Source organism: Delphinapterus leucas, chromosome 4 (assembly GCF_059928025.1).
Source record: "Delphinapterus leucas isolate spDelLeu-1000000601 "Yukka" chromosome 4, BTC_Dleu_Yukka2, whole genome shotgun sequence".
Lineage (NCBI taxonomy): Eukaryota > Metazoa > Chordata > Mammalia > Artiodactyla > Monodontidae > Delphinapterus > Delphinapterus leucas.
This window is the reverse complement of record NC_143132.1, coordinates 2,490,713-2,518,133: the sequence shown is the minus strand read 5'-3', so window position 1 is coordinate 2,518,133 and position 27,421 is coordinate 2,490,713. Positions and strand designations below refer to the sequence as shown.

At 52.3% G+C, this 27,421-nt stretch overlaps 2 protein-coding genes across 6 annotated transcripts in view; one reads left to right on the top strand and one right to left on the bottom strand.

The window, feature by feature from the left end:
* The window catches only part of HSF2BP (heat shock transcription factor 2 binding protein), an 83,626-nt gene extending 83,215 nt beyond the window's left edge, over positions 1-411 (bottom strand). The window contains exon 1 of the mRNA XM_022596806.2: positions 256-411. The gene's annotated coding sequence lies outside the window, so the exon portion shown is untranslated. The remainder of the gene's footprint in view (positions 1-255) is intronic.
* A 24-nt stretch (positions 412-435) lies between these two features.
* On the top strand, positions 436-27,419 carry RRP1B (ribosomal RNA processing 1B). Of its 5 annotated transcripts, none has more exons than XR_016392930.1 (17): positions 437-656; positions 7,375-7,457; positions 9,050-9,107; positions 10,341-10,426; positions 10,729-10,790; positions 11,129-11,258; positions 12,576-12,640; positions 13,077-13,258; positions 15,289-15,383; positions 15,978-16,075; positions 18,455-18,474; positions 19,539-19,670; positions 20,194-20,816; positions 22,469-22,618; positions 23,773-23,836; positions 24,656-26,256; positions 26,351-27,419. XR_016392930.1 is itself a non-coding variant. In XM_030760784.2 (17 exons), the coding sequence occupies exons 1-16, from the start codon at positions 527-529 to the stop codon at positions 24,847-24,849; spliced, it is 2,172 nt and encodes a 723-aa protein (XP_030616644.2). In that variant the 5' UTR covers positions 437-526; the 3' UTR covers position 24,850; positions 25,776-27,419. The 5 variants fall into 5 exon arrangements, 4 of the variants coding, with proteins under 4 accessions (XP_089766263.1, XP_030616644.2, XP_089766261.1 ...); XM_030760784.2 differs by having other exon boundaries at positions 24,656-24,850; positions 25,776-27,419; XM_089910137.1 differs by having other exon boundaries at positions 436-656; positions 7,375-7,578; positions 9,048-9,107; positions 24,656-27,419.
* The last annotated feature ends 2 nt before the right edge of the window (positions 27,420-27,421 follow it).

Here is a 27,421-nt window from a genome sequence, read left to right as displayed (position 1 = left end):
GCCCGGCCGCCGCTAGGGCGGCCGGAGAAAGAGCTGCCGCAACATCCCGCCAAAATCCCCAAGGGCGGCCTCTCTCCCCCGCCTCCACACCGCCCAGGCGGCCCGAGGAGTCCAATGCGATTAAAGACTCGGTGCCGCGTATCCCGGGGAACAGCTGCCGATCGGATGGGGACTTCGTGGAGTGGGCGCAAAAATGCTAGATGACGTAACACTGGCCATCCATCTCTTCCTGGCCAACACCCAACGCCGGCTAACCTCGCAGTCAACGGCCCTGAACTTTGGCGACCGAGAGACCGCGGAACCGGGCAGGCGCGACGCGAACCTGAGCTGCGGGGGTCCGCCCCCTGCCCAGGCAGCCGCGCTTGCTCTCAGAACGCGCTGCGAGCGGCGTCCGGCGCCTTTGTGATGCCATCAACCCGCGCGCCGCCGCCCGCCCCGCTGCTTTCTGCGCAGTCGCGGCCCTGGCAGCACGGCGGCTGGCGCTCGGCGGCGGAGGGCTGCGGCCGGGGATGCGCCAGTGGGTGCGATGGCCCCCGCCATGCAGCCGGCCGAGATCCAGTTCGCTCAGCGCCTGGCGTCCCACGAGAAGGGCATCCGGGATCGGGCGGTGAAGAAGCTGCGCCAGTATATCAGCGTGAAGACGCAGAGGGAGACAGGTGGGCGCCCGGCGGTCCGCCGCGCACATGGCGGCGGGGGCTGGGGAGCCCCGGCTGGGCCGGGGCGTGCGGGGAGGGGGGCCGGGCCGGGGGAGCCGCCGGCGGAGCGGGGGGGGCGTGCGGCACCGATTCGCGCTCCTGCATGTGCTTCTGTGTCCGCTTCCTGCCGGGTCTCGTCCGGTTCTACGGTTGAGGGACTGCGGCCGACAGGGTTAGGTGGTCTGCCGAAAGTCACAGCGAGTGGGGAAGCTGAGAATTAGACCCGTTCTGTCCGATCCCATGTTGGATCATTGGACTCTCCTGCTTGCTTCTGGTGCGCTCTTCATTGAGTTACGTCCTCACTTGACCAACACCTTTAGGTGCCCTGGGGTTACAGGAGAGAAGATAGAAACCCTACCCTCGAGGAAATTGTCCCGGGAAATCCAGGGAGGAATAGATAACTGAAACAGAGCTCGTATAAGTGAGGTAAAGAAAACGAAAACCAAGGAAAGAGAGAGCTCCTCTATACAGGCTGTTCCACAGGGCTCTCGGGGTGGCGTTCAACAGGTCTGAGAGGAGGCGAGAGGGAAGAGCTGGAAGGTCAGTAAGAGAGGGTGAGGGTGTTAACAGATGAAGTTGGAAAAGTAGGCAGTGGCCAGGTCACACGGGGCTTTTGTGGTTTGGATTTTAACTTCAGTGGGGAGCCATTGACGGATTTTGTTACCTCATCTGTAAACCCTTGAAGGAATGAACTGCTGTACGCAGTGGAGGTTTTTATTGCACTAAGATAAAACCTGATTTGTTTATTGCTAGCATTAATACTTTGAGTCTATTTGAAAAAATTGATATCATTTATCCCTGTACTGACATCCTTAGTTTGTTTTATTTTGACAAGAAATCACGAAAGACTACCCAGGAAAAAGAAAATACCGTTTCATGGGAAGTCTGCTAGAAAGAGGAATGAAGCCAAGCTTTCTGACTTCGATTCTGTTAGGGGTCTCCCCGAAAGATTTAAGTTATTCTTATCCCATGTATGCTAGAGGTTCCTAACCGTAACCTTCTATCCCAGACCTTTGCTGTTTTCAGCTCAGATATGCCCTACTCACCTGACGTCTCCACCTGCATGTCCCCAAACTCAGAATGCCCAAAAGTGACTCATTTTCTTCCCTCCAAAACCTTCTCTTCTGGTGCCTCTCTGCTGCCCGTGGTCTTTTTAATTTTTGGCCGCACTGCGCGGCATGCGGAATCTTAGTTCCCTGACCAGGGATCAAACCCACACCCCCTGCATTGGAAGGCGGAGTCTTAACCACTGGACTGCCGGGGAAGTCTCTCGTGCTCTTTTATTTTGGTTGCCAGTTTCCATCCTCCACTCAGACTCCAGCTGGACACGTGCATGGCCTGGACTACTCTTCCTCATCCTCTCCCTGCACCCTGCACCCACTGTCTCCTCTCCTGAATTACTCTGCCCTGAGATGGCCCCTCCATCTCATCTAGACTTACGCACTTGCTTACTTCCTGGCTGATCTAACAACTCCATTTGTGCCCCCCTCGAACCCATGCTCCACAAACCAGCCTGGGCTCATCTTCCTAAAACAGCTGGATCACATCACCACCTTCCTGGAATTCCAGGTCTGCGGACCGTGATCTGCCCTCTCCTTCTCCCCACCTCAGCCCCTATGTGACTGCTCCACACTGATTCCTGGTGTACTGTACACCATTTATCACCTCTGCCTTCGCTTCTCCTGTCCACTCAGAAAAGGTTCCCAGCCTTGATCCACTCCCAGCGTTCAGTTCAGCATCGCTTGCCCCTAAATTCCTTACCTGTCACCTCACCCTGCTCCTCTAGGATTTGGAGATATCCAGTATGTCTCTGTTGTGGCACTTAGCTACACTGTTTCGCATTATCAGTAGATGCGCCATTCTCCCCCCAAAACACTGTAAGCTTCCGTCTGTTTTCCTAGCCGGAAGTGGGCGCACATCCAGACATACGAGGGCCTTCCTGTGTACAGGAACAGAAGAGGGGCCAGATGCAGTACATTCGGGCTGAGGCAGCCAGACAGAGCCTGGTGCTCAAACCCCTTTGGTGAACAGGCTCAGGGTCCGAAATGCCAAGGTGATGCTGGGGGAGGAGGCCGGGGGTCTCGTTAGCGCCATCCCACCTGAGTTACTTGTCCTGTACTCCTTTTCACCACCACGCCCACACTGCAGGGAATGTAGCGGGCCTTCCAAAAACTAACTGCAAAGTGAATGTCTAGACAGTGATGATGGGACAGAATAAAACTGTCTGCCACAGCTGTGCTCGTCAGAATAGAAACACAAGTTTGGAAATAACTTGGGCTGACAGTGAATCTCACGGACAGACCCAAGTTTTCTGTGTCGTCTTCGGCATAGTAAAGGCAGTCTGAAATTTTACTCTTGCTGTCTGTTAGCAACATAGAGAGCTTCGTGATTTCAAAAACAAATTGAAAATCTTTGTAGAACTTAAAGCAACTCAGTGTTGCTCTGCTACTTTAAGTGTTCCTGTTGATCACTCACAGTTGTAGGATAACCATGGTTTTATTCACAAGGGCTCATTTCGTCCCTGTTTATTCGTTCATATATTCAGCAAACGTGTGGAGCGCCTCCTCTGTGCTATTACTATTTCGTGCACTACTCTTGGCACTGGGAGTGCAGCAATGAACAGAACAGACAAGCATCTCTGCCTCTTTTATCCATTCTGCAGCTTTAAGCATTTAACATCCAAAATTGGGATAAATTTTAAAATCAACCTTGTGACAGTTTCGTTTGCGTTCCTGCTTTCTCTTGGCAGCACATAAGATAACAGTACATCTTATAGTTGATGGTGTCTTAGAGCCAATGGCAGTAATGAGGGAAACAAGAGTTTCTTCATACTGTCAGGGTTGGGGTCTCTCAACTCAGTAGTTAGAGAAACGGGGAGCTATGGCTGTTTCCACACAGGTGTGGGGTCACGTGTTACCGTCTAAGCTGCCTCCTGGGCTGATTCGTGATGAGAGGAGCTGTTGGACTTGCTGTATCCACGTCTCACTTTCATGTTCACCTCATTCATTCTGAAGCAAGTAAACCCATATTATTGTTAGAAACTTAGTTGTATTAAGTTTAAGAAACTCAACCCCCAAGAAGAAAAGACAAATCCAAAAGCAGTTGTGGGACAAACTGCTTCAGATATGTCGTACTTCATCTTCAGGGTCTTGAAGGAAATTAGATGATGAGCATTTCTGTGTTTTGCTTTACATGCTTCAAAGATTGGTACCTTGTTTTTACCAGTTAAATTCCTGGGTGAAAATGAGGGATTTATATATATATATATATATATATATGTATATATATATATATATATATATATATAAAATGTTGGAAACAGGTGTTTTTTAAGGGAGACGCGCTCTACTAGGCTATGGGTAGAGAACATGGGACGATCACAGTGATACCCGCCCCCGCGTAGTGCTTTGCTCTTACAACGTGCTTCTCGTTTGTACACTTAGTTTTGACCCTAAGCATGAACCTGACACGTGTCACAGGTGACGAACAGGAGGCTCAAGGCCTTTCTGGGAGGGACAGCCGGGAAGGAGCGGACCAGGGCCTGCCCAGTGCTTTGTTCCCGCTGTACTTCGTTGCTCCACGTAGGACGAAAGTCAGAATACGCTTTCACGTCCAAGCCCCTTTCCCGCCCGCTGTCCAGGATCTGCTCTCACCTGTTACTTTGTCGAAATCTGCCGTTTTCCCTCACAAAGGCCTCTGTAGTGCCTCCTAGCACACCTTTGCCTGGTACAGGTGTGGGTTATCCAGAGATGCTTGAGCGCCTCACATGATCACTTAGAGGTGGCTTGACGTGCCGCTGCCCTTAGAGAAGCCATCTGGAGATGAATACACACTGTGCTCTTTTTAAGTGAAAAGGCTTCTGAGCTTGAGCACACACACCTGTGCGTTTCTGTATCGCACATGAGTGTTGTGTAAACACACACGGGAAAGATGCCACCAGGCAGAGAGAGGTGATGCCTGGGGGCGGGGGGGAGGGTGGGGACCGGGTGTGGGAAGCAGTGAATAAGCCACTTTCAGCTGTGTACTCTGATATAGTATATGACTTTTTTGCCATAAATGTTCTTATTGGTTAGGACTCTTTTTCAGTTGGAACTTGACAGAATATCCAAGCCACACTAGTTTTCAGGGGAAAAAAACCGAAGCACAGCTTTATGCAGGAGCTCCACTGATGGCACCAGAGCCCAGCTTCTCTGCAGACAGCTCTGCTGCCCCCTGACGCTTCCACTCTCAGACAGGCTCCCAGCCGTGTGGCAGGGTCCAAACCGTGTCTTCTCTTCAAGTCTCCCGGGAGAGATCAAGAGTCTTTCCTAAGGCCTGAACAAGACCAGCAGTGGGATGACCAGCCCATTCTCGCGCCAGCCCCGTGGGCAAGGGGATTCCTGCTGCTTTGGCATAAGCCCAGCTGGCTGCTTGCCACCACGTAGGTGAGCCCTGCCCAGCCCTGCCTTGAAGGGGGGCAGCCCTGGAGGGGGAGACCGTGTAGCTGCTTGGCAAAAACCAGGATGCCCAGTCCCAAGCCTCGTGCAGGAACTGGCGTCATTTAAGTCCTGTTTCATCAGAGGTCGTGCTTTTCCAGTTTCATTATGATGAGTTTTCTAAACAGTAAAAAGAAGAAAGAAAACAGCCCGCGATAACATTTTGATAATCTCATGCAGTTCTTTTTCTCTTCTTTTAATTAAGGAATATTTCAAGTACATAATTTCAAATATCAGTACTTTGCTTCAGTATTTATTAATTACCTGGCCGGGTTGTCTAATCGGCCCACTTCCTCCTTCCCACGAGATTCTTGGGAAGCAAATCCCCAGCATCTCATTTCATCTCCTGACACCTCAGTGTGTATCTCTAAGATAGGGACCCTTCTAACCTAACCACAGCACCATTATCACACCTTATCTGTTGAGTTTTTCCTATCATTCCATAGATTCTTTATGACAAATCAGAATCCAGACAAGACCCACCCATTGCGTTTGATCTTAAATTCCAGCAGGCTTATCCACCTTTTTCTCCCTTGCAGTTTATTCATTGGAGGAACCGGGTCATTTGTCCTATAGAGTTTCCGACACCTGGGGTTTTGCTGGCTGCGTCCCATGGTCTCATTTGACATGTTCCTCTGACCCCTGTATTTCCTGCAAACTGGTATTAATAGTTAAGATTTGAAGTGGTGTAGATTAGCTTTTTCGTTTTTGAGAGAATACTTAACAAGTGATGCTGTGTTCTTCGCATTGCATCACGTGGGACATCAATGGGCTTGGGTGTTGTTGGTCTGACTCATCCATTGTAACGCTCCTCGATATTTTTTCACCTAATGTTTTAGCAGCCATTGATGATCCTTGCCCAGATCCACTAATTCATTAGTCTTAACACGATTGGTTGTAAACACAGGTGACTTTGACAAAGTTACTACGGTCGTGACTGCAGTTGGCTCTGCGCTGGTGGAACTTATTATCACTTACACTATAGCTGTGCAGTCAGCTGTGGCTTATTTATTACAAGATGGGGAGGAAACCAGTTGGCACATCATTTGCCCGACCCCTAAAGGAAAGGCACTTTAATAAACCAACGTTACTGTAGTTTCTGGTGAAGTGAGAGCCCATCACAAAGAATCAAAATGCACTATAATGAAATTGTTGGTATGAGAAAGGTCTTTAGTAACTTGGAAATCAATACCTACAAAGCTCTAAAACATACTCTGAATAAAATAAATAAACCTCATTCTATCGAAAGGGATCTCTTTGTCACTTTTAACTTAATTATGCTTTGGAGTATTGAAATCACATTGATTCCAAATACATACTTGTTTACGTTCACCTAGTTTATCCTTTGCTGCTCCAAAAGATTCTTCCTAGTACCTTCTAGTGAAATATTAACAATGACCATTTGTAACAGGCATCAAGGCTTGAGGATTCTGTTTGTTCTCCATAGGCTTGGAAACTGCAAGGGTGTACACTTACCTGATTTTGTGGGTTCTTATGTTACTCAGCAATTGTTCCCGGACACCTGGGGTCCACGCAGGAGACAGAAGTCTGTGTGCAACGTGTGGCTTCGTCATAGGCGGTTCAGGCAGAGGTGGGGGTCTTGAATAATGAGTGAGAACAAGGCTGACCAGGGTGATGCCACTTAAAACAAGACTACGCTTGCCCAGTAAATGAAAAGTGTAACCAGGAGAGAGGGAGATCAAGGTACAGCCGAACGTACGATCCTTAAAAGGGTCATCTTTGCAAAAATATCCCAAAGCTTTGCCAGTTTCCTTGGGCTGGTTTTACGGGACTTCAGCAAATCCCTCATCTTTTGTAGGATTTGCAATTTTGCTTTGCAAGACCAGTGAAAATGTTGGTGTGCAGGGTGAGGTGCTAGTTTTAGGCAGAGGGCCACTTGGGGGAACTCGTAAATGACCACTTAATTAGTTAATGTTTTGTTGTGATGACATTTGCTTCTTTCCTCAGATAATAAGAACACGCCACCACTACCGCCCTGCCCCATAGCTGATAAAACTGCCTAATTTATGTGTGTTTGTTTTGTAACAGCAAGAAAATGTATGCTTCAGATTTAAAAAGACATTTGCAAGTGAAAGAATGAAAACGTATGCAGTATTATTTTCACGGCTTACGTGGCAGTTCTAAACTTAGAAAGGAAATGTTTGGACTCTAAAATAAGATTTTTATGCTGTTTTACCCTCTAGGAGGTTTCAGCCAAGAAGAACTTCTAAAAATATGGAAAGGGCTCTTCTATTGCATGTGGGTGCAGGATGAACCCCTTCTACAGGTAACCTACAGTTCCCTTTGTCATATGACTGGATTTTTGGCACAGGTGGATAAGAGACCTGCCCATTTTATGCTGTATCCATCCCTAATGTACAGAAACAAACTGAAGACCATTGCTTCAAGGGATCACTTTCTGACCTCTTGTCCATATAGAAAGGGATGCAAGCAGTGAGGTTAATTAACTCTTCAAAGAGCAAAGAAGACACATAAATTAGATTTATTATTTCTCTGTCACAGTTTCATAGGTTCCACGGTAGGTTTTATTTACATTACTTATTTTAAAGTTTCTGTTATATCTTTTATTATTTGTGGTCAAAAACAGCATGGCACTAGTCTAAGATCGTGTGAGCTACCCCAGCTCCAGGCCCACCTCTGCCACAGCTAAGTGGGTGCCCGGGACTGGGCGGCCCCCATGCTGGGGGCAGGGTCTTTGTAGAGTGAGCCGCGGCCCCAGACGTGATGGCCTCACCCGCAAAGGCAGTGGAGACTTGTCACAGGTGTGCGTGCTCACCTGGACCCCTGTCTGCTGAGCACGCCGAGCCCCGCCACCAAAACTATCAAAGAAAATGGTTTAGGCTCTTTAAGAGCTCTGTTCTGACGTGTAAACACAGGCCTACCTTTGTAGCAGTAGAGGGTCAGCCTTAGGAAACGCTGTTTGCAGCCCCCTGACACATCGTGGGTAGGTTTTACTCGGCTGGGTTTTACCATGCAGCTTTGCCACTTCCCCTAAGCTGTGTAATGACTCACTTTGATTTATTGCCTTTATTCCACTGAACATGTTTTGAGTAGGATAGCAGAGCAAAATATTTTTAAGTTACATTCAAAGTAACAGTAACCAACAGCTTTAGTGGAGGAAGAAAACAGATGAAAACAGATAAAAGGGAATATCGCTTGCAAGTCTGGGAGTTCATTTAAAATGCGTAAGAACTACTTGAGTCCAGGTAGTATCTACAGGGATTGTTCTTTCCTTCTGTAACTCATAAACAGTTATTTTGTTGACACTCCTCAAGGCAGGTTTCTTCATAGACCAAGACACCAAATTCTCCCCAGCGAGCTTGTGTGGCTCAGCAGGACGGGCTCTTCCCGTGGCATTGGATGCCCTTAACCTTTCCCACCACCCTGCCTTTGCAGCCTGTCTCTGAGCAAGCCAACGAGAGGACTTCCTGGTTCCACACGGAGCCTCGTGGAATGACAGTCCCGGTGTCTGCCTGCCGGCCACTCCCCCTCATTGGCACCTGTGTTTCCATTATTTGGGGGTTTGGATGGAATCTCAATTCAAGTTGTATTTTGACAGCCAGGATTTGTTGACAGCTAGTGTGTTTCTTCTGTAGGTCATTTGAGCGCATAGCTGGAGATGACTTATGTAAGCGTGCGGCTTAGACAGTTCTCAAAGGCATGTTGAGTTGGCACAGTGGTCTGTCGAAATTGGGAATTTCACATTTGATGAAATCCAGATATCCAGATACACTCTTCTTAGTGGAAGTGACATTGAGAACAAGAGCTAGAGACGCCCCTCCCCTCAGGCCGTGATGCTGTCATCTCAGTGGTACCACGTAATAACCCCGATGTTTTTCCCCAACCCCACCTTTGCAGGAGGAGCTAGCGAACACTATATCCCAACTCATCCATGTTGTTAACAACTCAGAGGCTCGTAAGTCCTGATATTTTCATGACTTTCAAAACTTCCTTGTTCATCAGATTTGGTAACTTGCCTAAGAAATCTAGTCAATATTGTTTCTTCTCCTTCCTTCAAAGTTTCCGTTTTCCAATGGGCTAGCTTCACGTGAACCTGGGCTGCTAGTGTGTAAATGTCAGGCGACAAACCATCCCATGGGGAAACTGTTAAACACACTGAGAGGGTGACGAAGGAGGTGTCCTGTGGGACACCACATTTGGCACCTCAGAAATTTCAAAAAAATATTTTAAGAAATAGCAGTCCTCCAGAGTTTCCAAATCCTGAGTTACTTTAGCACTCTTAGAGGCTGTGTGTGAATATGCTGGTGTTTGCAGTAACCTCGGGATGTAGAGGATGGCTTATCCTCCTTAAGACTAGAGCCATTTAAGGTCATCACTGGTGACAGGCTGTAAAGTAACCCCTCTTGACCAAAAAGAATAAACAAAGGGAGGAATTAATTATTTCTGAGACATTCAGGCTTTGATAAGTTACAGAGGAAGAGAAAGCAGAATTCGCTTCTTTTGCTCAGCCCTCCTCAGAACACAGCCATCCACTGGCCTTATTAACCCTCAGTGGTTCTCTGGATTTTAGCAGGGTCTCAGCTGACCTCGTAAGGACCAAAACTCTACACATGGAGTATACTGTAGCTTTTCATATATCAAGAGAGAATTGTGCAAAAAGAAGTAAAGCAAAAAAAAAAACTTAGTTTGGGGTGAAAAAGTGCCAATTTCATGGCTCAGAAGAGAAAAATAGAATGTTTTGTTAGACCTCACACAGCTGACACTGAACATGAAAAAAAAAAAACCCGAGTTTCTACATGGATCCTCCAAGTGTTCATCAGAATTAATGGCTTTGGATTGACTGTTAGGTAGAGATGGGCTTTGAAAAAGGGCCAGTAGCTGTGGCTCAGGAAATCTTTTGATTTTTAACAGAAACGTGGCTTGGCAGTGGATAATGAAACACTCTCCAGACAGCATTTGAGTTGAACATTAAGATATTACCAGCCTTCCTGTTACTAAAATAAGCTTTTATGTAAATGTAAAAGAAGTTATTGAGCATACTTAGTTACTGACCAGATTTTCTAGCTGCCCAAGAATTCTTGAGAAGAGTGAATAAACAATCCTAGTCTGTCTCCCTTCGTTACTTTCTTGCTGTGTGGTAACATGGTACCCTGTAAACCAAGCGTTCAGAGCCTCTTGTTCACTGCAGAGCACCTGTTCATCCAGACCTTCTGGCAAACCGTGAACCGGGAGTGGCCAGACATCGACGGGCTGCGTCTGGACAAGTACCACATGGTGAGGGCGGGGCCACAGCCCCTTTACTCGGGGCTGGGGGCGGGCGGCAGCTGGCGGACCGTGCCAGGGTTGGTTGGTGCAGCGCACGGTAAGGCGACCAGCGGAGCGCATTGGGAGATGCGCTCAGAGCCGTCTGTTTTGTTTGGGCATCCTTAGTTAACAGTGTTTGTTCTAGAAGCTAAATATGATTATTGCGGAAACTTGTTCACTTTGGGGATGCAGGCTCTACCCGTCATCCTGCTCAGCTGGTGAGTATTTCTCACTTTCCCTTTCTTTGTAACGAAAGTTGTCTGTCTCTGCAGCTGATCCGTCTGGTCCTGAGGCAGTCCTTTGAAGTTCTGAAGCGAAACGGCTGGGAAGAAAGGTTGGTAAACTATACGGGTTAGCGTTTGGGGGCCTTAAAACTTTGAAGGCAATAGTGTGGTTTCAGGTCTTTCAATTAACAAGTTTGAATCGCCTGATCCACGCCTTCCACTCTGCGTACCAAGAGCAAAACATCCTTACGCGTGAAGAACTTCAAATCCAGCAGATCTGAGCACACGTGACAGTTAGCATTTTATACTTGTTTCAGTGGTTGTCAAACTTTTTCCGCCTCGCATTGCTTGTTAAGCAGGGGGGCACGAGAGCGTTGCCAATTTCTCTGGGGGAAGAGAGGATGTTGGCAGCTGGGGTTAACAGAACCGTGTGTGTTGTTTCCTGTAGCCGAATCAAGCTTTTCCTGGACGTCTTGATGAAGGAGATCCTACATCCTGAGAGTCAGTCTCCGAACGGAGTGAAATTCCACTTCATTGATATCTATCTGGATGAACTGTCCAAGGTGGGAGGGAAAGAGGTAAGAAGTGGGCAGACGCCCTGCGGCAGTCTAACGTGGCCACAGCTGCCCCGAACAGGCAGTGCCTTGGCCCTGCCCTGAATGTTCTGTGAGCTGGGGGTGGAAATGCTGTTGGCTGGCGCTCAGGGTTACCAGCCACAGTAGCAGCGCGGATGGGTCAGCCTTTCTTCTGACGTAGTTCTTCGCGCATCTAGGAATGTGCCATAAGGAGGTGATGGGTCATGTGGATAAAGATTTATGCAGTAAGGGTGTACACGGCAGTCTATACAACAGAACTGAGAACAGCTTATGCAGTCCAGCGAAGGTTTCTGTAACATGAGGAAATGCTTGTGATGTCGAGTTTTTAAAAAGCATTGAGGGGGGACTTCCCTGGTGGCGCAGTGGTTAAGGATCCGCCTGCCAATGCAGGGGACACGGGTTCGAGCCCTGCTCCGGGAAGATCCCACATGCCGTGGAACAACTAAGCTCGTGCGCCACAACTGCTGAGCCTGTGCTCTAGAGCCCGCGAGCCACAAGTACTGAAGCCCGCGCCCCTAGAGCCCGTGCTCCACAAGGGAAGCCACCGCAATGAGAAGCCCGTGCCCCGCAACGAAGAGCAGCCCCCGCTCACCGCAACTAGAGAAAGCCCGCGGGCAGCAACTAAGACCCAACGCGGCCAAAAATAAATTTGTTAATTAATTATTTTTAAAAAGTCAGTAGGGAGACTTCCCTGGTGGTCCAGTGGTTAGGACTTGGCATCTCCAACTGCAGGGGGCACGGGTTCCATCCCTGGTCGGGGACCTAAGGTCCCGCAAGCCATGAGGTGCAGCCAAAAAATAAAAATAAAAAGCAGTAGGGAAAAAAGGCCACAGACGAAGCTGGGCAAATGGGGTGGCTTTTTAAGTATATATTCATCTGTGAACAGACAAAGGGCTAGAAAGGAAATACACAATTTTTAGCACGCCGGTGACGATCTGAATTGGGATTAGGAGCAGGGGTTTACTCTCTTCTTCCACGAGGGTTCTGCGGTGAACATTTGATTTTTAATTCCTTCACCTTGGTGTCGGGGAGAGTCTGAGTAGGACTCCTCTGTGGAGGAAGGAGTATGTGTTGGGAATGCTGGGAGGGGCAGCGCTCTCTGCTCACTGCGCCGAGATGCCCAGCTGGCTGGATGGCAGCCGTGACCTTCAGCGGAGTGTGTTTCGGGTGTTGTGAGATACGTGTTGGTCTGATGCAGTCTGTGTGAGAAACGTGAATGGTTCCTTTCTCGAGGGCACATCAGAAAGGAGAAAGGCTCTTTTTTGCCCCCTCATTGTTTTTCCTCTTTCTAAATTACAGCTGCTGGCCGATCAGAACCTCAAGTTTATTGACCCATTCTGCAAGGTGGCCGCCAAGACTAAGGAGTAAGTAGTCCACGTGTGATTTTACTGCTTCGGTTGGTGCTTCATTATGGGAGGTGGTGGTAAAATTGTAGGTGAAGCATGGCGCACAGGCCCTCCAAAGCTAAGAACAGCTGCGCGGCGTTGGAAGGAAGCTCTGAGTCATGGCTGGGCCCCCCAGCGGCTCCAGGAACCTCGCCCTCCCATCGCCCGGGCTTCCTCCCACCCCCGGTCCCTCCACCTGGCACATGGCGCCGAGCTGGCCCCTGGCGGCTGCAGCTGGTTGGCACGGGGGTGTGGTTAGAAACGCGGGTGCCGGCCGCTGGGCCCAGCGGGTCCCCGGGGGGCTGGACGGGGTGTGTGGTGACTTCCTCCACTTCCCGGCCCTCTGTGCTCCTTTAGGGAACCAAGTCCAGGCCGACTGTTAACCACGCTCTCTCTGCTGTGCTTCCGCCCTCAGCCAGACTCTGGTACAGACTATAGCTAGGGGTGTTTTTGAAGTCATTGTAGATCAGTCTCCTTTTGCACCTGAAGAGACGGTCGAGGAACAGAAAACCAAAGTGGGTGACAGTGACCTCTCTGAGGAAGAGACGTCTGGAAATGAGATGACGTGGAGAAAAGCAATCAGTAGAAAGAAAACAGGTAACAGAATTTACTTGAAGAGTCTTTCTTAGGTAAGGTTCACTCAGAGGAACACTTTTTAATACATTTGTTGCCAGCTCACTGACTACACCCTGGAATTCATCAGAGGTGCCTCTGCCTTGGCCCCCACCTGAGAAAGGAAGTGGGGCTGTGTTTACACACTCGGGTCCAGGGCCCCTGGTTACACTGGGGCTCATGCACAGTTCTGCAGTTCCCAGGGTCGCAGGGCTTTCTTTGAGGGTTTTGTCATTTTCGTTGCCGTTGCTTTGGGTTTTGTGTGTTTTTGTTGTTTCAGCTTTTTTTTGTTTTTTTTGGCTGCGTAGCAAGGCTTGTGGGATCTTCGTTCCCAGAACAGGATTGAACCCAGGCCCTCGGCAGTGAAACCACTGAGTCTTAACCAGTCTTAACCACTTGACTGCCAGGGAGTTCCTTCGGCTTTTTTGATGTGTTTAAAAATCTTAATGTGGTCTTGTGTCTGTAAGAGGGTCCCTGACGGGAGACCTGATTTACTGTTGCACTGGGAACGCATGGTTGTTTCTGCAGCTCTCCTTTCTGTCTCCGAGTTCCTCCAGGGTTCTTTTTCTTCGGGTGTATAAATAACCACTGTGGATGGACCCTGTTCTCAGCGCTGTTTGTGTCCGTGGGAATTGCGTGGGGCATTTAAAATGCGGCCTCATCAGAACTCACGCTGGTTTTCAGCATCTTGGTGCCACGGTGTCAGGTAAAGGGCTAGTTCAGGTTGTACCCATGCTTTTGGAATGTTCTAGAGCCACTGAAAAGGAAAGTTTTCAAAAACTAATAGAGAAAATATAATTTTAAAAAATTTTTTATAGCAGGACCAAAAAACTCTGTGTAGAAGGTGCCTGATTTGTATATTTAGACATATGCATATAAACACGTACGTATGCATCTGGAAGGATATACACCAAGGCGGTAAGAGCTAGCCCTGCGTGGCAAAATTGTGGGTGATTTCTATTTTCTTTGTACTTTTGTCTGTTTTTTCTAAGTTTTCTTCAATGATCATATATTGTTTAGTCAGGAAAAGACAAATCTTTGAAAGAGAAAAGATAAGATATTCTGATTGTAAGCTCAGCATGAGTGACAACTCACTGAATGGCCTTGAGCACGTTTTGACTTGGCCCTGGCCCTCTCCTTCTGCCACGTCCGTGTCTGAACTAGAGCCGTTCCCCCTCTTCCCTGAGCGCTTCCCAAGATTCCCCCCCCCCCCGGTTCTTCATCAGATGTTTGTGGGGCCCGCCAAGTCTTCCCCGGGCTCTGCCCTGAGGCCACACCGCTCAGGAGCTGGTAGGATTCCAGAGACGGGACACCTGTGAGAGCTTGTGTGATTCCAATAGTGATTTCTACCTGCTTCTCCATGAGCTATAATGCTCTTCGGATTATTTCCTAAATGCCAGAGTCACGTCAACAGCAGCCCGTTGTGTTTCCTGAGGCGGCCCCCTGAGAGTCAGTGTGCTACTATGGAGCGTTCACCACGGCCTCAGCTTTCCTGAGACCGGGGACAGACCCTGTCTGCCCTGCTCCCACTGGCCTGAGCCCCGGCCCACAGGTTTCCTGTCCACCTCCACTGCACTCCACAGTGGGGTTTTGTCTACGAGGTAATTAAAAGGCAAAAATGTGTGATTTCTCCCAGGTGTTTTTTGTTTTTTTTTTTTTTAATGTCCCAGGACTAAAAATCCAAAACATCTTTGGGAGATTTTATAAATGTACTTGCAGGGTTTTGTCTGTAAAGAAATGTTCTTTTTGGGACTTCCCTGGTGGTCCAGTGGATAAGGCTCCGAGCTCCCAATGCAGGGGCCCCAGGTTCCATCCCTGGTCGGGGAGCTAGATCCCAAGTGCCTCAGCTAAGACCTGGCGCAGCCAAATAAATAAATAAATAATTTTTTTTTTAAAGAAAAGAAAAAGAAATGTTGTTTTTCACTAAGAGGCACCTAATTGGATGGTGGGTGGCTCCTTTGGGGGTAGCCATGGCCATGTATTTGAGTTGTGTCTGTGGATGTGTTCCTTGATAGCACTGGGCAGATATCACTGCAGAAAAGAGGGAGTCGCTGAGGAAGGCAGACGGGGCGGCGGCGGAGGCGTGGAGGACGCCGGGCTGCTTCTCCAGGTTGGTAGCAGGTGTCGCTTTTTGTAGAATATGGGTTTGCTGTGGAGCCGCCTGGCTGCTGGGGAGTTAGGGTCAGAGGTGATTAAACCACACGCCTAATGCGTAAGGTTTTCTTTAATCCCTCAGTCACTGGTGCCTTTCTTGTAATGAGCTTATTGGAGACAAAGAGATTGAAGTATGATGGCAGTTTGAAAGATGTCAGTCTTCGTTTTGGCCTGAATTACTAAGATCTGCTCTGTTCCATCCAACAAAGGGAGCCCAGTGGTACTTTTCAAATAAAGGAGGCTTACTACGATACCAAGTACAAATGGAACATCTAGATTCAATTTACAGAACAGCATAGCATACCCAACTGAATTTTCAGAAAGAAGAAATAGAACAAATACAGACCAGCTTCTTCTGAGAACAGAGAAGGAGGTTTTCAAGGGCAGCGCTTAGCTTCTGGCTGGCAGGCCTGAGGCGTGCCGTGTGCACCGTCCCGTCGGGGATGCTTTTAGAGCCCCGAGCTCTGGCTTTCCTGTCTCGGGTCGATGTGATTTCCACGTCAGGCAGCGCTGTGCTTCGGCCTGATGTTTAGCTTTTCTTCTCACGTAGTTTGACTACAAGGCAGTTGCCGACCGACTCCTGGAAATAACCAACAGGAAGAACACCCCTCCCTTCAACAGGAAACGTCTCTCCAAGCTAATCAAAAAGTAAGTGATCGGGGAAGAAGGTCTCACCTGCTCATCGTTCGTGTTCAAGTCCGGCCCTTTTGTTTCTTGCCATGAGATGAGCTGTCACCATGCTTCCCTTTTTTCTCGGTCCTATAATATTATTACTCATAGTCTTGCAGTACCCACACATAAACTGAAAGATTCTATAAAAGCAGCCGCTCCCCTGCCCCTCAAGTTCATTCTGCAGAGGCAGCTAAACCCACCTCTTAGCTGTTTCGTGATGATGTAGAAGGAAGCCTGTGGAGAACGTGTAAAGTCTACTAATCAAGAAATTGCAGTGTGGTTGGGATAGCGGTTCAGCTATTTCCCCCTCCCCGCCCCCCAGCTCCCACTTTGTCTGCCAGAAGCGTGGTTGTGACTCATGACAGGTAACAGCTGAACTTGATCACACACTGTGAGCCGGCCCTGTTCTGAGCGCTGCACATAAATCATTTCATGTTCAGGAGGGCACCACAGGGCGGCTTCTGTCACTGCCTCACTTACAGATGAGTTAGCTGGGGCACGGGGAGGCGACCGATGGCCCGGGCTCCCAGCTGCCAGACGCAGCTGGACGCGGGCCTGTCTGCTGCCCAGTGCTGCCATGCAGCCCACGCGCCCCCCCCGCCCCACACCTCCTCACAGCACCTGCCACCTCACAGCACACGCCCCTCACAGCACTCACCCCCTCACAGCACACACCCCTCACATGCACACGCCCCCTCACAGCACACGCACCGCACAGCACACGCCCCTCACAGCACACGCCCCCTCACAGCACACGCCCCTCACATGCACACGCCCCCTCACAGCACACGCACCGCACAGCACACGCCCCCTCACAGCACACGCCCCCTCACATGCACACGCCCCCTCACAGCACACGCACCGCACAGCACACGCCCCTCACATGCACACGCCCCTCACATGCACACGCCCCCTCACAGCACATGCCCCTCACAGCACTCACCCCCTCACAGCACACACCCCTCACAGCACACGCCCCTCACAGCACACACCCCTCACATGCACACGCCCCCTCACAGCACACGCACCGCACAGCACACGCCCCCTCACAGCACACGCCCCCTCACATGCACACGCCCCCTCACAGCACACGCACCGCACAGCACACGCCCCTCACATGCACACGCCCCCTCACAGCACACGCCCCTCACAGCACTCACCCCCTCACAGCACACGCACCGCACAGCACACGCCCCTCACATGCACACGCCCCCTCACAGCACACGCACCGCACAGCACACGCCCCTCACATGCACACGCCCCCTCACAGCACACGCCCCTCACAGCACACACCCCTCACATGCACACGCCCCCTCACGGCACACACCCCTCACATGCACACGCCCCCTCACAGCACACGCCCCCTCACAGCACACGCCCCCTCACATGCACACGCCCCCTCACAGCACACGCACCGCACAGCACACGCCCCTCACATGCACACGCCCCCTCACATGCACACGCCCCCTCACAGCACTCACCCCCTCACAGCACACGCACCGCACAGCACACGCCCCTCACATGCACACGCCCCCTCACAGCACACGCACCGCACAGCACACGCCCCTCACATGCACACGCCCCCTCACAGCACACGCCCCTCACAGCACATGCCCCCTCACGGCACATGGCCCTCACGGCACAGGGCTCACACTTCTTTTTGTTCTAATACATTAGTCGTGTAGAGCAAAACACGGCTAGGCTGTCTCCACTTGGTAACAAAGCAGAGAATGCAATGTAAGTAGAGATGTAAGCTTTTTCAGCCTTAAGAAACAAGAAGAAGATTTTAATTTCTCCGTTTCATTTGGATGTGCCAAGACACGTCTTTAGATCCTCGTGTCGTTGATGATATGATGACACCTGAGGGGGTTTTGTCCTTTGTTTCTCACCCTTGCCTCACACCACCTTCCTCTTCCACCTCCCCTTCTAGGAAAGAAGGAAGCTGAGCTAACAAACCCCCAATATCGCTTTACCCTTTAAGCTTCTGTATGTAAAATGGAAAACAACAGGGCCCTACTGTGTAGCCCAGGGAGCTATACTCAACATCGTGTTATAAACTATAGCGGTAAAGAATGTAAGAAAAGAATGCATATGTGTGTATAATTGAATAACTTTGCTGTGCGGCAGAAACTAGTAACGTCAATCAACTGTACTTCAATAAAAATATATTGATGATAAAACATTCAGCTGTACACTTTAAATGGGTGGATTGTTTAGTATGTGAATTATATCTCAACAAAGATTTTATTTTAAGGAAAGACAAGTATCACTTACATTTTAAAAGGTTAGTGCATATGTTTACAGGAGACAGAAAGACAGGGTTTCTCTAGGAAGCGTTCTTGTGTTCTGTTTCAGATTCCAGGATCTTTCTGAAGGTGAGGAAAATGAGAAGATTTTAATTGGTGATGTTCTTAATAAGCGTGGACCCCACAGAGGGCGGTTGTGCCAAATATTGAGAAACAGGACTGAGAGACATGAATTGAAAGCATGAGAAATTAGCCTGCTCAGCTGAGCAGAGGCCCTCGCAGGAACCCGGCGTCGGGCCTTTTCCAGCCCGCCGCCCACCCCCGTCCAGACCAGCGCGGAGCCAGACGCGGGCGCGAGCCCCTGGGGCGGGGTGGATTCTTCATGAAGAAGACAAGCTGATCTCTCAGAGTCCCTTTCATTTGCTGTGTGATCAGTCGTCCCCCAGGGGAAGCTGCCGCCTGTGAGCTTGGTTACACTGAGCCAAGTGGATGGTCTGCTGCCCCGTCCCTCGTGCACACAGGGAGCTTAGAATTGGAGGGCCTTGCAGACCTGGCTGAGGTGTGGAGGGTGTCACCCCAGGTCTGCAGTCCCTTGCCTCAGCTGAGAGATCCACAAAGCTTTTTTTTTTTTTTTTTTTTTTTATTTATTTATTTTTGGCTGTGTTGGGTCTTCGTTGCTGCGCGCGGGCTTTCTCTAGTTGCGGCGAGCGGGGGGCTACTCTTCGTTGAGGTGCGTGGGCTTCTCATCGCGGTGGCTTCCTGTTGCAGAGCGCAGGCTTCAGTAGTTGTGGCACGTGGGATCAGTAGTTGTGGCTCACAGGCTCTAGAGCGCAGGCTCAGTAGTTGTGGCTCGTGGGCTCCAGAGCGCAGGCTCAGTAGTTGTGGCACACAGGCTTTGTTGCTCCGCGGCATGTGGGATCTTCCCGGACCAGGGCTCGAACCCGTGTCGCCTTCTTTGGCAGGCGAATTCTTAGCCACTGCACCACCAGGGAACACCCCACAAAGCGTTTTTAAGTCTGTACTTCCTGTGTCCCAGCTTTCGGGTTGGGGTCGGAGGAGTAGTGAGGGCCTTATGGCAGAAATCAGTGTTAAAACTCTACCCACGTGACGTGGGGAGGGGCATGGCTCGGAGGCCCTGGGGACAGAGCGGTGCCGGTCTCAGAAAGCTGACCAGAAGGGGCTTTGGTGTCCAGCAGGCAGTATCTCTCACCTCAGTTTTGCTGAGGACGCTTCTGCTGACGAAGATGACCAAAGCCTCAGTCAAGGGAGGCATAAGAAGAAAGGGAACAAACTTCTGGAGAAAACGGACATGGAAAGAGGGAAAGGTGAGCCGCAAAGACCGCAGTCTGTGAGGGCGGGGGTGAAAGGGGGGCGGCGCGGGGGCTGCCTTTGCCGTCCACACGGGTCATCACAGAGCGGAAGCCGTCATTCTGAGGGGCTGAGACAGAAAGTCTGTCCGAGTGTTTTGCTGTTTCCTGTGGAACCACGTTGCAGCCTCCCTAAAGTAAAGGCATTTACTGACTCCTAGTGGAGAAAGTGGGTGGGGACAGGGGGATGCTGGGTGGACACTGCCCTTCGGAGCATTTGTCTTATTACTGGGCCTGGGCCTGCAAATTAGTAGAAATCGGAATACTATTTCAGATGCATTTATATCAAAGCAGGGCTTAGGAAGGTTTCCGGCCACAGCCGGGGCAGGGAAGAGGTGGGGCCGGGTGAGGAAGCTCGTGGGGCCCGAGGGCGCAGAGGAGGACCTGTTGGGAGACCGTGGGGACGTGCCCTGCGCTCCCCCACGAGGCCGGCCAGGTGGCCTGGGCACCGGGGCGCTCTCTGACCGGTTTGTGTCTCTAGGAGCCAAGTTCTCTCCTGCCGAGGAAGAGGAGAGCGCAGGCAGTGTTCCAAAGAGAAAAAGGAAAAAGAAGAAGAAGAACCACCTCCGGCCTGAACACTTGGGGCCGGGTGGTGAGGCCACGTGCCCGGAGCAGAATGGCACCCGACAGCCGGAGGCCGGTCCCGGAAGAGCCCAGGAGGCGAGTGCGGCTGAGCTGGGGACGGTGGCCACGTCCTGCCCCCGGGAGCAGAGCGGCTCGGAGCCCGCCTCCGTGCACAGCAGGAGGAGACGACTGAGGAAGAGAAGCCTGAGGGTCCAGGTGGAGAGCCCAGAGGCAGCGGCCCTGGCTGGCGGCGCCCCGGTCCTGAAGAGGACGCGCGAGCTCGGCGCCCTCCTGGTCAACGGCGGCGGCCCGCCCACGCTGGCCTGGCCCCTGCCCCCTCCAGCGAGCCCAGCAGACAGAGGGGACTGCCCTGCCATCCTGCCCCAGGGCGGGAAGCTGAAGAAAAGGAGGAGGGAGTCTGGCGGCCATGACCTCCACGACCCGTCTGCTCAGAAAGCTGCCGTTTTGAAAAAGAGGAAGAAAGTGAAAGAGATGTCAAAGTGGGCGGAGCACAGAGGGGTCAAGCTCGTGCAGGCCCTGGTAAGGCGGCCGGGCCCAGGGCAGGGGGCTGTAGCTCCCGGGCAGGAGTGTCAGGGTCCTATCTGCTCAGCTGCGTGCATGGGTAGGGCAGGGGACAGCCAGCCCCGGGCCCAGGGAGCGGTCATGGCTCTGGACAACCTCTACCAAGGAGCAAGCAGTGACCCCCTCGGTGGCTTCCTCTGCGTCCCCCCCAGCCCCCACCCCTCTGGCTCCGCAGAGGCCAGGGCAGGGCCAGCCTCAGTCTGGGGAACTGTCCCCGTGGCCAGTCCCAGCAGATAAACAGGCAGGTGTGTATCTCCATCACACGCTGATCTCATTTTTCTTTTTCAACTCGTGGCCAGTCCTGGCAAAGGCAGAAGCCCCAAATTCTCTTACCTCACTGATGTTTTCAATGAAAAAACTTTTTGTCCACTTGGATCTCTAGAGCCACCTATAGACGGGGACCTGGGCTCTAGGTCTGCGTCTCACACCCTCCTCTCTGGACGTGCAGTGCGTCTGTGCCAGTGGTCGGCAGGCGTCGCCTCCCTAGCACACAGCCCGCCAGCGGCGCCCACGCCGGCCTGGCTGCTTCTGCCTCTCGCAGCACAGCTGAGGAGTGCGACGGAGACCTCGCGGCCTGCAGAGCCGGAATCGTTTACTCCCTGGCCCTTTCCAGAACAGGCTAGCTGACCCCTGCCCAGCATGCGTATCTGCTTCTCCTGCTTTGCAGCAGTTACGACATCAAGGCCCTCGTCTACAGAGCTTGTGTGGACTGGGTTACACGCTGCTTCCGGGCCTCACAGTGCAGGATCCCTAAGTGGGTCCGTAGCCAGTCTGAGCCAGGGAAACAGGGCGCGCAGCTGGGATTCAGGAAGTCTCTTCTCACCTCAGACCTTCCCTGACTGCCGTGTCAGCTGTGTCGCCTTCTCTGGGCTCTGCGGCCTCTGCCCTTCACCCACTATCACTGATGCCCTTTCTTCACTAAGAATATCAGAGGGATTTCCTTCTTTGGGTCTCGTTTCTCTGCCCCTGGTAGCCCTCCTCGGAGAGGATTGGAGGGGCTGCTAAATGAGTCACAGGGTCGGGGGAGGTTTTCCTCCCCAAGGGGTGGCGTGTCTTGTCCATGTGTGCGACACCGTGGACCAGGAACCCCAGGGACTTGCCAAAACCACCAGTGGGCTGCCTTGGGCTTCCCAGACCCCTGGGACCCCAGGAATAGAGCGGAGCCCGCCATGGGGTTGTCAGTGTGAAACATCCAGGGGACATTCCCTCTGCCTGTCACGGACCCACAGAACCTGGTAGCCTCACACTCTCCCTCCCGTGCCAAACTGTCCGTGGGCAGTGATGTCTGATCAGAAATGAGAGTGAATTACTGTGTCGTAGATGGTCTCTGAAAGGCAGAGATCTTCAGAACATGGGCATAAGTTTGAAGATGGGTAAAAATGGGTTCTCGTGGCTGAGAAGGTAGACCTCTGGCCGTCGGCATGGTGCCAGCGTGGGGAGGCGGGCATTCGTGTGTGTGTGGCGTCTGCTCAGGAAGCGAGGTGTTTGCACACCTGGAACAGGAAACGGGGGGCTTGGGGTGAGCTGGTAAGTGGGTCCCGCCTTGTGTCCGCTCGCTTCCTGCATTCACGGGGGGGAGTGTGACCCCCGTCTCGCCCCTCTGCACACAGGGGAGCGGTGGGGCGCTCAGCCCTTTGAGGAAGCAGCTGAGGACCCAGAGGGACTTCGTGAAGTTTGACGCCTCCTCCTCCCCGAAGCCCCTGTTCTTCAGGAAGGCCAAGGGCAGTGGGGCCGCCACCTCGCCAGGCCCCGGGCTGCAGGTACCTGACCCCCGCCCCGCCGCCCGCTGTCCCTCTGCCCCCCGGCCCACCACGGCCACCCGAGGTGCAGACAGGGGCTCTGCGCGCTGGCCTCGGGCCCCACTTCTGGCCTCTGCCGCTTCTCGCGGCGTGCCAGCCTTGTTCAGGCAGCCATTCCGGCCCCGGGCAGCCCGAGGGCTCAGCGGGGAGCTTGAGGTGCGGTCGGTGACACCGTTCCGCGTCGGCGGGACTGGGGTGCCGTGTCCGAGAAGTCGCAGGACTAGGCAGCGAAGGGGGGGACGGAAGCTCTGGGGAGTCTGGGTCCACAGATCTGCCTGGGACACGAGGGGAGCGGTCAGAGCGAGTCGCGGTGGTGGGAGAGGGTGGTCACTGTTTCAGGGCTCAGGAAGGCAGGGCCAGCCGTGCCGGGTGCCCAGGCCGGGCCGCTGGGGGTGCGTCCAGTCCACCTCCAGGAGACAGAGGTCCTGGCGGAGCCCTTGTGGCGGGCGGGCTGAGCTGGCCTGCTGCGGACACCTCTGGCGAGCTCACATTTAAATAGCACCCACTCGAACTGGCAGGGTGACCGCTGCCTGGGTTTCTTTTAAGGTATCTTAGGGATATTTGTTCAATGACTCAAGACTCACACAAGCGAAGTCCCTCTCTTAAAATGTTGATATTAAAGCAAAAATGGTATAAAGTAGAATTATGGGATTCACACAGATTTGGGATTCTAAGAAGGATTCGATAAAGTGCTTCATAATGCAGAGTGGGGACGCTTCTAGGAATTTGTCAGATAGGAAGCAGTTACTTAATTTTGATGAATTGTTAGAACATCCAATCCGCTTGGAGTCCTCCTGCACGAGAAGTTGGGAAGTGCCAGTCCGTTGCCCCCAGAAGTCAGGTTCCGTGACAGGAGCGGGCCCATCGCTCCCCTTACGAGGTCACGGCGGGGCTCTGGGGCGAGGTGGATGGGGTTAATGGTGAGCTTCCTCTTGTTCCCGGGAGGTTTCAAACACCGTAATTTTGCTCTGCTCTCCTCCCCGGGAACCCAGTGACAGGCGGTTACTGCAGAGCGGGGCTGGCCCGCCAGTGCTGGGCCTGCGACGCGGCCACCGTGGGCTCTCGGGGCGGCTGGGCCGGTCCTTTGCTCCTTTCGGTGTCGTTTTCTTCTGCAGCCACACAGGACGCCGTCCAGCTCCAAGAAGGTGACGTTCGGGCTGAACAGGAACACGACGGCGGGTGAGTCGGCGTCCGCTCTGCGGGGCAGGGAGGGCCTGGGCCCGTCGCTGGGCTGCTCCCGGGGCGGCCGGGAGGGCCTCGGCTTCCAGGCCTGCCTGCCCTGATTCTGAAGCCCTGTCGGCCCGCCATCTGGCGGTCTGTCCTGCCTCCGCGAAGGTCTGCAGGCTGCCTGCCCGGGGAGAGGGGAAGAGGGGCACACTTGTCTTACCGCTTTCAATACGGGTGTGATTCACTTGCCTTGCTTTGTCTTTCAAAGGAGGAAACCAAGGTTTTTACAAGTACATAATGAGTTTAGGTCCTGGCTGTTTTTAAGGACCACAAGTAAACGTGTGTGTGTGCACGCGTGCGTGTGTGTGTGTGCACACGCACGCGTGCAGGAGGGAGGGGCTGTCTGGAGAGGACCTGTGAAGCTCTCATCTTCAGCGCTGGAGAAAATGGGGGGAACAAATCCACCAGGAAGGAAAGGCTCCTTCAACTGTCTAAACCTGGGGCTCATCCCAGACCCAAACCGGGGGTTCACCGAGCGCCCATGTTCCGTAACCCCCCCCACGCGACCTGGCCCGCCTGGTGCTCCCCCCACGGCCGTGCAGGCGGCCTCGGCGTTTTCCGAGGAGGATGGAAGTCGTCCGAGGGAAGGAGCCTCACTGGTGACTCCATTTCCTCCCGGGCTCTCGGGCCCTCTCTGCGGGCCTGGCGAGGGCGCCACCCTGCCTGGGAGTGAGCATGCAGCTCGGGGCCTGCGGGAGCCCGTGCTGCCGGCAGGACAGAGGGAGGTGTGCGTCCCCTGTTAACCTGTGGCCTTGCTTTCATCCGGGGCAGAATTCAAGAAGACGGACAAGAGCATCTTGGTCAGTCCCACGGGCCCCTCCCGGGTGGCCTTCAACCCTGAGCAGAGACCCCTCCACGGAGTGCTGAAGACCCCCAGCAGCTCGCCGGCCAGCACGCCCCTGGGGACCAAGAAGCCGCTGACCAGCACGCCAAAGAGGAGGCCGACGGCTATAGACTTCTTCTAGGGTACTCATTCCTTTCACAGACTGCTTTTGTACAGAGTATTCTATAAATTATAACGTTTAAAAGTGGGGCCTTTTTATTGTTTTATAAATTCCCATGAGTTGTGTGTACGAGGTTCTGGGTGAGCCGCGGGGCCACGGGCAGACGTTGAGCTTCTGCTGCAGACGACGTTCATGCTCGAGCTCCCCGCTCCCCGGGTGTTCCCAGCTGTGGGTGACCTCAGGGCCTCCGGCTGTGGCGGCGAGGCCCATGGGCTGAGAGCACGCTGCCCGGTGCCCCTGCACTGATGCGCGCGGTGGCATCCCGGGGCTCAGTTCCTCGCCAGCCCCGCCCAGCGCGTGTGAAACCGCCAAGCGAGGCTGGTTTTCTGGTGGTCTTGGGTCTAACAGTCTGTCTTTTTTCTTTTTCAAAGCATGTAGGGCTTTGTTCCCGTGTTCTGGGGGTGTTTGGCAGTTTGGGGTAGAGGTGACTTGTAACAACATCAGCAATACCGCGCTTTTTCTACGCGCTCACAGTGCGTGCTCAGCAGGGGTGACCCTGCGAGTTGGGGGCGCTGGGGCGGGAGAGAAGAGCCTCTGCCCTCAGGGGTCAGACACTTCCTTCCCTCTGCCTTGGCCTGGTTTCCTCCCTGGTTTCCTACCTCTGGGCCAGCCTAGGGTGTCCTCCCTGGGCGCCCGGGTCCTCGTGCTGTGTGAGCCGACACCCTCCATGGCTGGCGGCCCCAAGAGCAGCTTCCCCATCTTCACTCCCAACTCACGTCTTCAGAGGCGCGGTCGCCGTGTCTGAAACGTGGGTTCCTGCTAGAAGGCAAAAGAAGCAGCCTTTAAGAATTGTCTCTGCTTATTTATTTGTTCGTAGCTCCGTTTTTTCAAATGTCGAAGCTTGCACTTACAGATTTTCATAAAGCTCTAATTTTGGTTAATTACAGCAATCGGGTGGAAGGCGCTCAGACTTCAGCTGGAAAAACAGAAATGCAGCTCAGAGCAGTGCTGGCTAGGTGATGGATCTGTCTTGGGAAGCTGTGTGTCTGTCCCTCGAGCCTGAGTGGCAGGTGGGACACAGACCCCGAAACCTTAGAGAAGCCCCTGGGGCCCCTCCCGGCTCTGTCTGGAGTTTACAGCCCTAAGGAGGTGGTGCAGAATTTGCGGGGAACATAGTTTCAGCTCTTGGCTCAGGGGACCTCGGGCCTCCTCCCTCCCCCTGTGCAGGAGCCCCAGTTTCTCACCACAGCCCAAGCCAGCCCCCTTCGCTACTCCCCAGCACAGGACCCCAGCGTTGCCTTGGCGGTCCCAGCTGCGACTTGGGGTGACAGGGCCTCACTGGCGTTGCAGGGCTGATGTGACTTTGGTTTCCTCGATCACGTGATCAGGGTGGGGTCCTCTGCAAAGACCACAGCTGACAACTTGCAGGTCAGTGGGCCGGCCTGCGGGGGGCCTGGTGAGGAAGGAGGGCGCGCGAGCTTTGCTCCTGGCCCGCTCTCTAATAAAGCTGTGTCATAATCAGGCCACGAGCAAAGCAAGCGTCGGCATCGTGCAGTTAAGCAGTCGTCGTAACCTTGTGGTGGTCGCGTGGTTTTCAGCGCCCTGCCTTTGATAGAATCCATCGAAACCAAAACTGATAGCGTGAAAAGGTTAGATTTGAATACTCAGATATTTTTAACTTTTTGTTTTTAAAAAAAATGGTTTCGTTATCCTTGGTCAGATTATTTTTCTAACGATTTTTATTTCAGCGTTCAGGATGGGTCATGTAGCCCAATGGGCCGTATAATCCAACGATGTTAAGATGTCTTAGCAAGACATCCAACGGCAAAAATGGCTCATTTGTCCTGCAATTGAGGGCGGGGGCTTTCTTCCTCGCTCTGATATGTCATCTGTCGCTCCTGAGGCCCCAGTGGGGCGTCCTGGACACGTCCTGCCTGGGGCCCGGAGCCCAGGAGTGACAGTGTGTCTTGGATTCCATCTCTCCTTCTCTGAATCTGTCCTGACTTACTCCATTTTGTGGGTATGCTCAGTAGGTTTACTGGGGCTTATTTCTAACGCCTAAGTGTTGGCAACAAAGAAAGAAAAAATACAGTTTTTTAAAATTCTCATTCCATACACTCCAAGAATGTATCACATAAGGAAAATGTCTTTACAATACCAGTTTTCTATTGGATGCATGTTATTTTCCTAGCTAAAGTTGCCAGGGGGACTTGGAAGTCCAGAAAGGGAAATAATTTAAATTAATGCTGGTGATCTTACAGTCTTTTGTAAAGTGATCATCTTGCCTCTTACCCCATAGCACTGATCAGTTTTGTACAATTTGGTATCACACTTTGCAAATGTATTATCCTTTCTAACTTTTGCTGAACTGAAAGCACAAAGAAAAGCATAAAGAAAATCGGGAAGCAGTTGCCGGTGTTGGAAGGAATGTGGAAGTGAATCTGTCTTTTGACTGGTGTGTGTGCGTTTTCTCTGAATTTTCCTGACTGCTGGCAAGGCCTGTTCGTTTACAATCATTTTGTACCCGTGTCTGCAGGGTTTGTCAGCGCTCGTCAAAGCCAAATCCAATAAAACGTCAGTCTTTGCCCTCAGA